At 41.2% G+C, this 14,622-nt stretch overlaps 1 protein-coding gene across 7 annotated transcripts in view; it reads right to left on the reverse strand.

Moving 5' to 3' along the window:
- LOC121952843 (sodium/potassium/calcium exchanger 3-like) overlaps positions 1-14,622 on the reverse strand; it is a 41,915-nt gene that overhangs the window by 12,516 nt on the left and 14,777 nt on the right. For all 7 annotated transcript variants that reach the window (XR_015778901.1, XR_015778900.1, XR_015778899.1 and 4 more), the window contains 14 exons: positions 6,193-6,269; positions 5,982-6,056; positions 5,807-5,891; positions 5,267-5,370; positions 5,111-5,185; positions 4,019-4,044; positions 2,780-2,833; positions 2,534-2,676; positions 2,253-2,419; positions 1,932-2,166; positions 851-1,017; positions 523-637; positions 291-403; positions 65-130 (listed from right to left, as the gene is read on the reverse strand). Coding sequence is in view for 3 of the 7 variants with exons in the window: in XM_088088381.1 (XP_087944507.1) it covers positions 65-130; positions 291-403; positions 523-637; positions 851-1,017; positions 1,932-2,166; positions 2,253-2,419; positions 2,534-2,676; positions 2,780-2,833; positions 4,019-4,044; positions 5,111-5,185; positions 5,267-5,370; positions 5,807-5,891; positions 5,982-6,056; positions 6,193-6,269 (1,502 nt within the window). In the remaining 4 variants the exon portion in view is untranslated. The remainder of the gene's footprint in view (positions 1-64; positions 131-290; positions 404-522; positions 638-850; positions 1,018-1,931; positions 2,167-2,252; positions 2,420-2,533; positions 2,677-2,779; positions 2,834-4,018; positions 4,045-5,110; positions 5,186-5,266; positions 5,371-5,806; positions 5,892-5,981; positions 6,057-6,192; positions 6,270-14,622) is intronic.

Raw genomic sequence — 14,622 nt, forward strand, 5'->3', positions numbered from 1 at the left:
ATTCCATTACGTCTTGAATTTTATCTAAATCTATCTATACTGATAATTAAACTTGTTTCCTCACCGTCAGGAACACAGATGCCAGCAGCAGGATGACAGAATACACCAGTCCTTTATTATTTATGGAGACCTATAAGGGGAAAAAGCAGGTTTCACAATTTTTTGGCCATCTAACAGAAGATAGAACCCCAAATCTTTGTTTAGCCCTCTCACACACATGCAGACATCAGTGAATCATAGCTAAAAGGAGAAAGAGATTGTTATTGTAGGTAGATGAAGTATATGCATACTGATGATCCGTGGTCAACCACAAGGGTACGCAAAGCCCAGGGGAAACCCAAACCCAGCAGGATGTCAAAGATATTGCTGCCTATGGAGTTAGACACTGCCATGTCCCCCATGCCTGAAAAAAAGACGGGAAAAGTGACAGAAAAAATGCTGAATTGAAGCACTCGCACCACGAAGAGAGAACAGGCAAAAAGATTTGAAGATTCAGAATAACAAGCCTTGTATGCTTTTTACCTTGTCGAGCTACAATCAAACTTGCCATGCAGTCTGGCACGCTGGTCCCCGCCGCCAGGAAGGTTATACCCATGATGTAGTCTGGGATGTCTAGTGTGAAGCTGATGATGGTGACCTGATGGAAACATGAGGATACGTGAGAGTTAAGGAAACAACACAAAGGAAGCAATTTAAGGTGGTGTCTTTAAATAACTATCACTCTCTTTCCTGTTAAACCTTACAACTGGTCTTTGTTCTGTAATAAATTTCTATGCATACCAATCCATAGATAATAAAGACTATTTGCTGTTTCAGAACTTTCTTCATTGCATTAAGTTTTGCCTCTTACCATCCACACCATGAGGTAGGAGAAGACAGCGATCCACAGGGTGGAGGCCACAAAGGTGACCATGAACCAGCGGTGCCAGCGTGGCAGAATACAGTTAGGCACAGTGCAGTAGAGTAGGATGCCCAGAGGCCACGTGATCACCCACTTCACCCGCGCACAGCAGCTACCTGTGAGGTAGTCAAGACAATCAAGTATTTCAAGGACTTCTGTCACCCAGGGACTAACTAGAACATCAAAAACTGGAACTAGTGCCTTGCAGTTGTATACCTCCATGTTACCGGTCAAGTTGCACTTACAGTTTACTGTCCAAACTCATATGTAGCCATGAAATTTGACAATGCTTCAAAAGTTGCTGCAAAGAAGCTACATATTCTAAAATGTGGATGCTTCAAACCATTAACTTGGCAGCACAGGAGATCTTTACTATCAGCACAATTTTAAGATGAACACCCAAGATTGGTGTCACCAATTCAGAATCTGTCCAAATGTCTCCCCTTCTGTTCCTGAGATATGAGGTTAAATAGTGGCCAGAAAAATGTTTTGCACAAATGTTTATGTCACAGTGAAGCTGACATTTGATCTTTATGGATATAAAAACATCATCATAACATAATTTTATTCTGTAAGATATTTATGTGAAATTTTGTCCCAATTAGCCTAAGGATTTTTGAGTTATGGCCAAAAACGTGTTTTGTGAGGTCACAGTGACCTTGGCCTTTGACCACCAAAATCTAATCAGGTTGTCACTGAGTCCAAGTAGACATTTGTGCTAAATTTGTAGAAATTCCCTCAAGACCTTCTTGAGATATAGCGTTCATGACAATGAGAAAAGGGTGAGGTCACAGTGACCTTGACCCTTGACCACCGAAATCTTATAAGTTCATCATTGACTTCAAGTGGATGTTGGTGCGGCTATACGGTTGTAAAGAAAATCCAGGAAAATCATGCCCCTGGATATGGCTGTGGCCACCGTGGTGGCATAGAAACAACAAAAACAAAAACATCAAATATACTAATCATTGCTGGTTAAATCTTTCTTCCACTTGATGGCTCTCAGCAGTTTGTGTTGGATCTTCCTCACCTGGTATGCGCATGGGACTGAAAATCCCATCGTCATCCTCCTCCTCCTCTGCCTGGCCTGCCTCAGCCCCTGTCTTGTCCCCTGACTCTGCATCTCCTACCCCTGCTCTCCTGCCTCCGTTCTCCAGACTGCAGGAACCCGTCCTCTTCAGGCTGTTGTTGGCTGATCCCCTTCGTGACCCGGGGCCGGCCTCGCCGTCCCGCTGGTTCTTCGTAGTCCGGATCAGCCTCTGTCTCTGTAACAGGAGGAGAGTGGTACGTTTTATGTTGTAGAGCTCAGAGAGGAATGTGTTGTAATGTGTGTTACATGTGTGTCAAATACCTCACTGATGAGCATGCGTCCTGCCATGGAGAGCCTGGTGCGAGGGGAGAAATGGGGGGTGATCATGATGCGCAGGCCAGCCTCGGAGAAGGACAGCTTGTGGGGGTTGAGGATGAGAAGCTCATCCACCATGATGACTGGAGAAGCCTCCTGACTGTGGGCTTGGCCTGTGAAAAGGTCATTGTCGATTAAACACATGACAAAAACATTCCTTTTATATACATGCCAGTTTTTAAGAGAACAGACACAAAGAAGAGAAGATTATCCAAACAGCTCCTGACCTTTGTTGAGCAGCACCATGGAGGTGTTGCAAGCAGAGGCATCCTCTCCCATCTTGTCATCTCTGTGGTTTTCTGATCTGATGCAGCACGGCCCGGAGCTCCTTAACTGACGCGTCACAAACGTCAGAGCCTGGGAGTTGAACCTGCAACCAAACAGACATCATTTGCCAACATTCATATATATCATAAACAGGGTTTGTCCTCATTCAGAATTCGTGAGGGGATGATGACTGTTTGGTTACTTACTTCATGATTATAATGTAGATTCCATACATGGTCATGAGGAGTAAGGACTCCCACCTGCAGACCGAGGAGCACATTTGTGTTAGTCTGGTCTACCACAAAGTTATACAGTTAGTGTGTGCAACTGAACCTCCATTAAAACTTTAACATCAAATGTATCATAGATAAAATAGAAAGGTATCCATCAGTGTTGCCTTAAAGCTGGAGTGCAGAATTTGCACCACAGCTTCATCTGATCAAACACAGTCCTGATGAGGCATATTGGTTAAGTTTTTTAATGTAATAATTAAATAAAACTTTTTTTCTGAACTTTAACTGTGATTGCTGCTCATTTAGTCAGGAGCACTAAAACTTACAGAGGAATACTTCACAACACAAGTCTATTTTTCTCAAAATGCACTTCAACAACTGAAGTCATGCAAACAGCTGATCCACTAAGCCTGGATAGACACTACATGACCACTGCTACATGTGTTCAGACTCATTTCTCAGATATTCAGAGCATGCATCGAGCTGAGACACAAATCTGACAACAGTGGTGGACCTGTGGTGAGGCCAAATGCACGAGGACAGCTTTGGCTTGGCACACTGCGATTCAATAAACAGCCTGCCATAGTATATCACTATTTGAACCCACATTAAAGCCATGAATAAATCTGCTCTTTCATTAAGGCCCCGGACACATACAACAATGGAAAGTCGTTTATTCCTAACAAAAGGCTTCAGTGACAGAACTGAAAACAGTCAGGACAGGCAGCTAAGATGCTAAGAGAGCATCAAGAGCACTACACGAGCCTGTTGAGAAGGAAAAGCTACACAAAAGAAATCAATCTAACAGCTAAGCTCCAAATCATTGGTCATTTGTGAAGTGGCTGCCACTGATGACAGAAACCCCCTCCAACCAAATTAAACAAATGAAAAAGTAATTTTGCAACAGATTTTAAACTGAGCTTGTTCCTTGTCACCTCAGCTGACTCCAAAATGAGCCGACTGGAATTACTATTCAAATGTTTCCTTATTGTTGAGTAGGAATCAGGAACCAAATCGATTTAACACAATCACTGACTGATGACACCCTCATCGTCATGATTGTAATAACAGTCATTTCAGGGAGAAGTTGTTAACACCAATCAGCGCGTGAGCAGAAAGAGATGAATCTGCAGATCTGTGTCGGTGTGAATACAGATACCTGCTGGAGGAGTGCTCCTATGTGATCATAAGAAAAGGACAAACAGAACTCACCAGACAACCGTGGCATCATAGATAACCTAAAGAGAGAAGAAATAGATTCTTGAAAACACAAAGAGTAGGTGAAACATATTGAAGGTAAAATTTGCCACTTTTTATGTGGATGTCCAATCAGTGTTGATGGTAGATGTAGTCGATTGAAGCAAAAGATTCCTCAGTGCGTGCTGTATTGACAGAGAAAGTCATTGCGCTCTTCACTTGTATTACAAAATAGCTAAAATAAGAGCGCAGAGAATTTTATGGATGAGGATACTTATTGTAGTTTTTTATGACTGACCCGGATATCCCGCCCTATTTATTCAAGCCAAAGTACATGGCTGAATAGATGTAGTGCTGAAAGGCTGAGAGGACAACAAAAATCAGCTGGGCCAAGAGGTCCAAGATAATTTTTGTCACCTTACACTATGTTTTGGCCAAAATGATTATATCTATAGGGTGGAGTGTGATATACAGCATCATTCTTGTGTGATGCATCCTGGTACATATGCATGAAGACACTGCTGGCATACATAAATGGACTACCCCTCTGGTCTTCAGCGGCAAAATATCACTCAAATAAACATCTACGGACAAGGAAGAGGATCGAAATCACCACAAAAAGAACAGGTAAAGATGCAAAGGAACTGCAAACAGACACATGACAAACAAAAAAACAGGCAAAACAACCACAAAGAGTCACAGAACAACTACAGGGAGACACAAAGGGAAAGACTACACAACAAAAACCACAAGAAGAAAAAAATGGCTACAAAAAGATGCAAAACTACTGAAAAAGACACAAAGTAACCTCAAAGACACACAAAATCCCAACAAGATGCATTGTAGCTACAAAAAGGCACAAAACTACCACAAAATCTTTGTGTTTTGCTCCTATGTACTAGAGGTGGTGGGGCCCTTTGCACATCAGTGCTCAGGTACCCACTGTCTCATAATCCACCCGTGCTGGCAAGATAATGCAAGTAGGAGAATTCAGCTTTCTATATTGCATGCACTGATGAATCTATTGCTTCAACTGACTTACATTAAAAAAACAACACATATTTATATTTCTATATGTAAAGCATCTTTGAAAAGTGCACATCTCACCATGATGAGCATCAGTACAGAGAGGATGTAGTAGGAGGAATCTCTAAAAAGGGACCACCACGTCAGAACCACCGTCTGCGGAGAAAAGTTAGAAACGTTAGTGTTCGTTCATTCAGGAACAACTGCATCCAATAGGTCAGACAAAGTTTTCCCTACCTGGCCTGCAAAGATCCCACTCAGGCCAATGATGACCAGGATGTTGAAGACGGCCGAGCCAACAATTGTGCCAACTCCAACGTCTCCTTTGGTGATGAAGACACCTGATGGCGGGTGACACAGAGAGACAGAGGGGGAGAGAGGAAGTCAGTTGTGTACATTTGGAATTAGGCTTTGTTTGGTTTCAGATTATATAAAATCCCTGCAGTCTGTCATCTCCTACGAGCTTCTGTGGGCTCTTATTTTATTTATTTATTTAGTTTCACAGAGAAACACGCATTCCAGCTCTGTATTTAGAGTTCATTTACCACTAATCTCCAAGAAAATACCTAAAAATCAGGAAAATCCCTTTTGAGTATTTGCATTAGACTCTACTGACATCTCCTGGAGGATTTTGGCACTCCAGAGGCTGGGAAGACCACTTCAAATTCCAGCATTTCTTCAATAGAATGTTAAGAAAAACTGAAAATGAATATCAGCATGCTTTTTCCCAATAACTGCCACAACTGTTACTTGGCCGTGATTGACTGAGCTGCTAACCAATGAGAGAGGTGAAAAGCTCTGGAGCAGAGCTTCCTGCAGCCATAAATGTCGCCCCGGCCACATCTTCACTGAGCTGCAGGTTCTGAAAGATTAAACACAAAGAAAAATCACACATAGATCTGTTAAAATAAGAATATGATTTCTTACGGGAAGGTTGGTGCTGTTTGCTCACCTCAGATATTTTCTCAAGGGAAGGGACAAAGTAGTCGTCACAGACGATGGCCAGAGCGTAGAACATGTAGATGGCCTGAACAGTTGAACAGACACGAGAACAGAGGGATACATGAGCACAGTGCCTTTGTTAAGTAGGTCTTGGTGTTTAATATGAAGTGATTTGGTTCCTGCTTCTGCAGATTTAAGGCAACATCATGTGAAATACTCACACAGAGTGCATGCAGACACACAGCCCCCTTCTTCCTCTGCTCCTTGGTAAAAATGTCCTCTGGAAACTCATGGATGGCTGTGAGGGGACAGACATGATGATATACATAGAGTTTGTTTTCTATGTTTGTTTTTCCACTCAAAAACAGCCAAATCCTGTGAGCTGCTGTCTGTTTGACATCAATTCACTGGGGAAAAAGCAAAAATACAGTGTACACAGTCTGCCAGGTAATTACAGTACTTTGATCAATCATATTTGATAACAAAGAATGCAAAATGTTTCCATTGTAGTAATACTTATCCATAGTAAGTGCATTACATACAGTAGATGTTGGTCATCACCTCCCCATTTTGGAGAAGCAAGCAGGAGAAAAACCATGAAGGCTAAGCAATGTACTGCTGAGGACAGGGGCGGAGACAAAACAAATTTTAGCCACCCAAAAAAGTCCCACCTAATGAAAATCAATATTATTTAAAGCTAAGCTAAAATTAGATACTTTTACTGCTTTATCATACCGTCAAACAGCGATATCTGGTGGGGAACTAAAGCTGTTATATCACTCTTCAAAGCCAGACTCCATTGAAAGCAACAGTAAATAAACATCGCTGAACTCAAGAGCTGCTGCTCGACTGCTGCATAGTTTGTGTTAGTGTGTGGTTTTGGTAAATCCAAACTAACCTTTTTTATCATGCTAATCACACAATACCAAAAACAAACTCACTGATTGACACAGGGGTGGCACGGTGGCGTCGTGGTTAGCATTGTTGCCTAGCAGCAAGAGGGTCTCTGGTTCAATACCCAGTTAGAACAGGGTTCGGTCCGTGGGCGGGGGCCCTTCTGTGCAGAGTTTGCGTGTTCTCTCCAGGGTCTCCAGGTTCCTCCCACAGTCCAAAGACATGCAGGTCAGTTGACTCTAAATTGCCCTTAGGTTTGACTGTGAGCTGTCTGTTTGTGTCAGCCCTATGACAGTGGCAACCTGTCCAGGATGTACCCCTGATGACAGCTGTGACCCCGCGACCCTTACGAGGACAAGCGGTTACAGAAAATGAATGATTGAGGCAGCAGTAGACCAGTAGCTCCTTTGTTGTGTGAGCCAAATGACTGTTTTTGTCATTGGAGTCTGGTGGCTTAAATGTGAGCAGAGATGCTATCTGATGGAATTGTAAAGCAGGGAAATTTAACAATATAGTATATATATATATATATATACTATAATATATACTAACATTTTATAGATTTATTAAGTTTCTGTGTCAGTTATTCCTGTCTGCTTCTCCAAACTGTGGGTAGGCTGACTGAAATCTACTGTACTTAATACACTGACTATAGATAAGTACATCATTTCATCCTACTTAAAAAAATAAAAACTTTCCCTTTAAATTTAGAAAAGATAATTACACAGCTGTCTCACTTACTGACCTTTTGCTTCTGACATATCTTTTTACCATATGAATTACTGTATATTATAATGTGCTTTGTTTCCCTTTGATTTCTGGTGTAAAGTTAAAAACCTTCATTTTTCACGTATAACCATCTTAATTTCAAATTTCAAAATGAACTATAATATATAAATTAGCTGAAAATTAGCTATAGCTATAAACTCTCTGTGCAACCCATCGGTTTCCTACTCTGTATTGTAACTATGTTATATTGCATCCTCCCTGTCAAATAAATACATTCAAAAAACAGAATTCATCATTATCATTTTGTCATCTTCCTGAGCGTCTTTATTTTGGACCGCATTTCTTTCACACTTGGCACAAAACCACAACATCATCTTGTAAACGCTTATTGCCTTGCACTGAAGAGCGGTACAGGAAGTGAGGTGGAAGTGAAAGTGGCAGCTGCTTCCTGTCCTTCCTCGAGGGTAAAAGAAAAAAAAAAAGAGCTGTTAATGGCAGCCTAGCTTCCCTCTGTTCCCTTGATGTTACAAAAGAGAGCCTCGAGAGTGTGGTCCAGCTCCAATTTACAACTCAGAGGAGAGCTGAATGAATTCTAACTACTGGGGAGCATGGAGCTATTAATAGCTTTTCTGCTGTGTGAGACAACAGTGGGTCGACAAGCACACAATAAGCACAGAGCAGCCGTCACGATGCACCGCCGCTGCATGGAAACTGAACAACAGACTGCATGGATTAAAAGAGGGTCCCTTGTGATCAGGGAAATGAGATGTAATCTTTGACACTTCGGTGTCAGAGAGTGAGAGGAGGAGGCCATATGGTCCTGAGGAGGGGGCAGCACTTTGACTAAGTTCAGTTAGAAAATGTAAATGTTTGTGCAGTACTGTTTACACACTTCAGTGCAAGAGCGAAGCGCAGCTTGCCTGGATGCTTATTCTGCCATAAACTTCTTCTTGTGCATCATTTTCAAAGCCCAGAGTTGAAGTGAGTTCCTGAAGGTTGGTCGTGTCTCTGTTTTCTGCTCTCTTAGACGAAAAAGCCTATTTTCTGTGTGCCAGCTGTTATTGCGGGGCAGGATTCATCCGTTAAATCATTGTGGCTTAGCATGTAAACTTTCTGTCATCTTATCGCACGAAAGAGGGAGCCTGAATGTGAAGCTGCACTTGAGCGGCCCTGTCAGGCTGATCGGCTGTTGGACATCTGTGCTCTCTCTGTGGCTTTATTTCTTTCACCTTCTTCTTCTTTGCTCTCTGTGTCCTAGAAGCCTTTCAGTCTCCTTTCTGCCCCCTAACAAACTCTCAGGTTATGCTACCCTCAGAAACCTCAGGCTGCAACATGTACCTCAGATGGATGCTTTGAGGAGTTGCTCTGGTGAAGGCAGTTGCTATGGCTACACTCTCCCTGGGGGCAGCTTTTTTTTTGATGGGTGGCAGTAGGAAGCCAAGGAAAGGCGACTGCCTGAGCAGTGAGAAAGGGGGAGGTGAATATGTGTTTCCCATGGTTAGGGTTGATGAAAAATGAAAAAAAAGAGAAGTGACAGCAGCTCTGGACCGTAATGTCTAAAAATATTTATTTTTCCTTACAAACCCTCAGGAGAGGTCTGAGAGAGCGAGGGAGGGGGGAAGAACGCCATTGAGATACACAGCGTATCTCAGCGTACTGGTTTACTCAAGGCTACTGGACAGGAATGTGCTTTGCTGAGCCTCTTATGCTGCAATTTCACAACGCAGCACCACAAACTGAAACACCCGCGTTCAAGATGATCGCACATCTGCAACTTCCAAAATCAGGGATTTAAGCCAGATGTGCCATCAGCTTGATGAAGTCCGTAGTTTTGTAATCAGAGGTCGTGCCACAGTGTTGCTGCTGACTATACAAGTGCCCTCTAACATCACTTAACTCTGTGCTTGGTGTCTAACGCCACAACTCCCACAACTTTCACCTCTGATCCAGTTTTGTCACAGCAGCTCACATATCTCCGTTTCACTCCTACACAGCTAGAGTGCTCTTAAAAAGACAATCCACATGTAGCTCCATATATTCCCTCAACCTTTTCACATTTATTACAAATAAACTGCTGCTCTGTAACATAAAGGACATCACAGTCAGAGGGAACCTGAAGCTTTAATGAGCTGGCTGAATAACAGATCTACCTCACTGATGGCGGTGCAGGCAACAGGAATCGGGCCAGTTTATTTGGCTTGATTCTCGGGTGTCATTCATCCCCAAACTAAGCCAAGTCAGGCAACCAAACATGTCTAGACTTATGTCTTCAGGCATCCCGAGTTTGGGCTGATGCTGGGCCAGGTTATTTTTGATAAAAGCACAGTGATGGCTGTGTCAGCAGCCAGATTTGGGCAAGTTTGTTTAGGCATTATTCAACCCAACTTTCAGTCAACTCTCAGCTGAGTTAACCACGTACAGCCTGAATTATTTCTTCCAGCGTACCGAGTTCGGACCTATGCTGGGCCAGGTCATTTTTGCTACCTGGGACTGTACGCTATCAAAACAAAACATGAAAAACACTTCTTTGTTTCCCCGTGTAATATGGTACAGATAGTTAACAGATCACTTCATTTCATATGGTATCAATGTTGTGTGATGATTTTTTCAAACTTCAGCAAAAGCAACATTTCCATCTAGTCAGCTTTGACATTATATGTGAAGTGACAAAGCTTTTGTGATTAATAGAGAGTGGTGATTGAAAAGACCTCCTTACTCACTAAACTGAAGGATAACCAAACAACGTTATAGGAATTACATTTTTTTGGGTGCACTAAAACAGTGATGACTACAAACTTCACAATGCAAAACTTACTTAAAGACATAGATAACACTGAATCAGTGATCTTCACTTAAAAGATGGAGGTATGAATTGGACTATCATTTGAAAAAATGCTAGGAGGTCTTTTAGGTCTATTAGCAACAAATAGTTATTGCATATTTAACTTTGCTCCCATAAAAATGAATAAAATAAAGTGACTTTCTAGTAGAAAAATGCATGAAATGCATAACTCAAAAGGGCATTTTGACTTACAACTATGTGAGCGTAGTGGCATCAGAATTTTCTGGGAGGAGTCCAAAATTTGAATACTGGAATATCATATTGGCCTATATTGTCCTAAATTGTGTATATATTATTATTTTTTATACAGAATTTATCAGCTACAGCAATATTGGTTAGCTAGTTGTGTTTAAAGTGGACTGAAGTTCTTACTTGACATGGTGACTAGTAGTTCACCAAGCCAACCAAGTGATAGCTAACTGTTTAGCAAATAACTTTTTTATCTATTTCTAAACTGAATAATACATTTCCCCGACTCTATTTATCTTCGGCATTGTTTTGTTTTGATACCTAAAACTTCAAGCTGGCTTTACTTACTGTCTACCTGCTAACTGGCAGATTTGGTAGATTGATGCTGACTGTGAAGCAGCTAAAAGACAACAATAAATTACAACAGAAAACAACTCAGTGATGGAAAAAAAAGGACACTGAAAAACATTTTTACATATTAACTTCACAGCATTCTAAAAGCCAAAAGGCACGTTTTAAAATGAGTCACTGTCAAGAAGCAAAGCGCAAATTTGCCCCTAATGCATGTGCTTTCAGCCCGACACACTGAGGTTCAGCAATGTAGAAATGTATTAGCTTTTAGCTCAATTCGCTGCAACATTTAAAAGCAATCATAAAACACTGTTGCTCATTTTGCATGCATTACTCAGCTACTGGTTTATTCTGGTGTCATTTTGATCACATAATAATGACATAATTAGAGTCTGAAACCTAATTAGCAAATGCAGCATTGATATTACTTCAATCCAAAAGGGGCACAGTTTTCTGTCTTTTTAAAACTGAAATTAGTTTTTTGTTGCACAGTTCTGGTTGCTGGGTGTTTGAAACAGAACTGATGACAGTTCCTATATATGTGTAATTTTTTATCCAAGTCCAGATCAATAAAGCCTGTGCAGTAGATTAAATCTTCAAGAATAAGGTCAGTGTTGAACAAATTCTTCAGAAGGCACAAGAAGTGAAATTTCCTCTGCTGATGTGAGGAGCTGAGCTCTCTCTGAGTCAACCCGCTGCAGGAGGCTTCAGCGGAGCTGAATGAAGGGGCAGTGGGCGGTTCAGAGTAATGTTATCGATTGTAGAGTCTGCAGGGTGTCCTGGAGTCAAGCAACGGCATCAACATATCATGCATTTGCCAAACCGGTGTTAGAGTATCTGGTGCGCGCGCGCATGCAAAAACACACACACACACACACACACACAAACAAACACACACACACACACACACACACACACACACACACACACACACACACACACACACACAGACTCAACAAGCCTGAATTTTGCATGAGGAATCAAAAAATAAATATTTCATCCAGGTGTGTAATATAAATTCAATTATGCATTCGTTCTTTGATTTGCTTTCCTTTGAGGCACCCTGAATGTGACGCTGATGAAACGAAAGCAAGGCTTAAAACCGCACCAACCCCCTCGCCTATCGATAAAAACACCTAACATCGTGCTGCACTGGTGTGACATACGTGATCATACAACGCTATTCATCATTATTGCTGTCAGCTTAGTGGGTGAGGAAATAAAATGAGGAAACAGCTAAATATCCTCTCTTTAAAGAGTAACCAAACCACCAAAAGGTTGAACTAAATCACAACTGAAAACAAATGCATATTTAGCTGATTGATAGATTCAGGTCCAAATCTTGACATCTTAACGTAAAATATTTAAATTCTACATACTGTGTAACACATCAATATTCATGATGACAGCCCTCGACTGGTTGATTTGATGGCAGGTGACCTATATGGTGGCAGCTTTCGGCACCAATCAATACTCCTCTCCTCCACAGCACGATGGAGTCACTGTGCACATCTTTGCTCTTCCCACTAGCCCTGCCAATGATGATACCTATTTCATGTTCTAGAGGCATTTTTTAATTTTTTAAGGATAGAGATATTTCACCCAAAATGATTTAGTTAGTGTTTTTGGAGTGAAATTGGTGGTGCAACTTTATGAAAGTAGATGATGAATATTTGAGAAAAGTAACCTGACCTTTTTGGCTTATTATTTATGTTTCTTTTTCAAATAAGAAATGAGTTAGAGTCATCATTAATAGTGGAAAAGACTATAAACCTAAAATTGCGAAGGAGGAAAACGATTCATCTAGTTCCAAAATGCAGGTTTTCCCACACATCTATTCATTTGTGGTGGCTCACCACAATTAAAACATAAGCCACAAAATATTGATTTTATATTTTTGGAGCTATATCATCATTAGGAATCCATATAGAATGTGGTTTTTCATTGCACCTCAATTTCGGAGCGCAGAGCGTACTCTAAGCACAGACGGAGCAGCAGAACAGCAGGTGCAGTTAAAGTGAAACTTCTGAGACGCTCTGATTGGATTGATGGATAAATTATTCACCTTAAGACTAAAATTCCTCAAACTGTCTTAACTGCTGCATAGGGGGGGAAAAAAAGATTTCCACCTGCACTATATTCACCGACTCACAAAAACATCTGAATTTAGAGAATTTGGCCATCAGCTACAGCCACATGCAGATTCTAATTCTGCGGGAAACACAGTCCATGAGCCAGTCAAATACTTTCAAGGGCCTTTTACTAGAGAAGCTTTTGAAAATCTCACAAAATATCCCATGCATTTGTAAAAATTAATTTTAACATTTTCTAATGAACAAAAGTCATTAAATCTATTCAAGAAACAAGAAATTGTATGAATTTCACGTAACATTTCAAAAGATATTTCAATATAGTGTTTCACAGTAACCCCTCTCCTCCCAAAAAAAAAAGTATTTGTAGAAATAAAAAATAAAGAAAGCTAATTTAAGTTAATTTAAGTGATAAATAGAAATGTAAAAAAAACTCATTAAGGAACAAAACTTTCAAGGGGAATATATGATTATTATATTTATTCTTTAAAACTCTGAGTTGTTTTTGTGGACAGGAAGTGAAAAAAGGGAACAAGGTCAATCCCATTCTGCTTTAAATTTTCCAAAACTTCACTTGGCTACAACAAATAATGGTCACATTAACTGCTGTTTGCTTTGAGTGGCATCCATAACCTGATTCTCTTGATAAAAGTCCAATTCCATTTCAATATTATTTCTGTTAGATTATCTGCCAGCTTCTCTTTCTCAACTCTTTCCCAAAAACCCCTAAAATATGGCTGTGGAAAAATGCTATTCTCAGCTGACTGTCGCCTGCCAAAATAAACATAACAAGCCTCAACGACACACACTCAGCATGAGCCACTTACTTCATTTACATCATTTAGATTCACCCCCACCCCCCCCCCTTCTCGCAGTCTATTTTTAGCTCTTTGGACTTTTAATTCTTGAAAGACAGAATTGTCTGGGTTTCAAAATTTAGCATTCAGTTGCCTAGCAACAACGGTCTCCGAGGCTTGTCAGCTGAAGGCGGGTCACACAGTCTCCATCTTGTTAAGCAGCGGAGGGATGAAAAGAGAGATAGAGAGCCTGGAGCTGGACGTTACTGTGCAATCCCCAAGATAATATCCCCCCGAGGTCCGGGGCAGGCTTTTTAATCACACTACAGATTATGCAATCACTGTCAGGCGGCCTGCTGAGGAAGAGGGCGGCAACCTGAGCCTGGAGCCGTGCTTGCTGCTGTGTCTTATACTACCTGTCCAGTCCTTTGTTCCCCTGTTCGTCTCCAGTGTATTACCACAGTGAAGCATCTACCCACAGTGCACTTGTATCTTTGTGAGAGATAATGAGGGAGATCTGCATGCAGCCAGGAACTCAATAAAGGTTAAGTGTGTTATCAGGTAGCAAAACACAAATTGTTGTATTGAGCAAATGGAGCGCTGCTAGGGAGAGATACAGATTTTCCCTCTCAAGAGGGGAAAAAAAACTCTCTGATGAGTTGTCACAGGCGGGAACATGCAGTGACAGCAGCGTGTAAAGAGTGAATTTACTACAAGAGCCATATCAATTGTCCCCGATGAGTCAGTGTTCCTGTACCG

Source organism: Plectropomus leopardus, chromosome 15 (assembly GCF_026936395.1).
Source record: "Plectropomus leopardus strain MGB_pleo_1.0 chromosome 15, ASM2693639v1, whole genome shotgun sequence".
NCBI classification, from domain to species: domain Eukaryota; kingdom Metazoa; phylum Chordata; class Actinopteri; order Perciformes; family Serranidae; genus Plectropomus; species Plectropomus leopardus.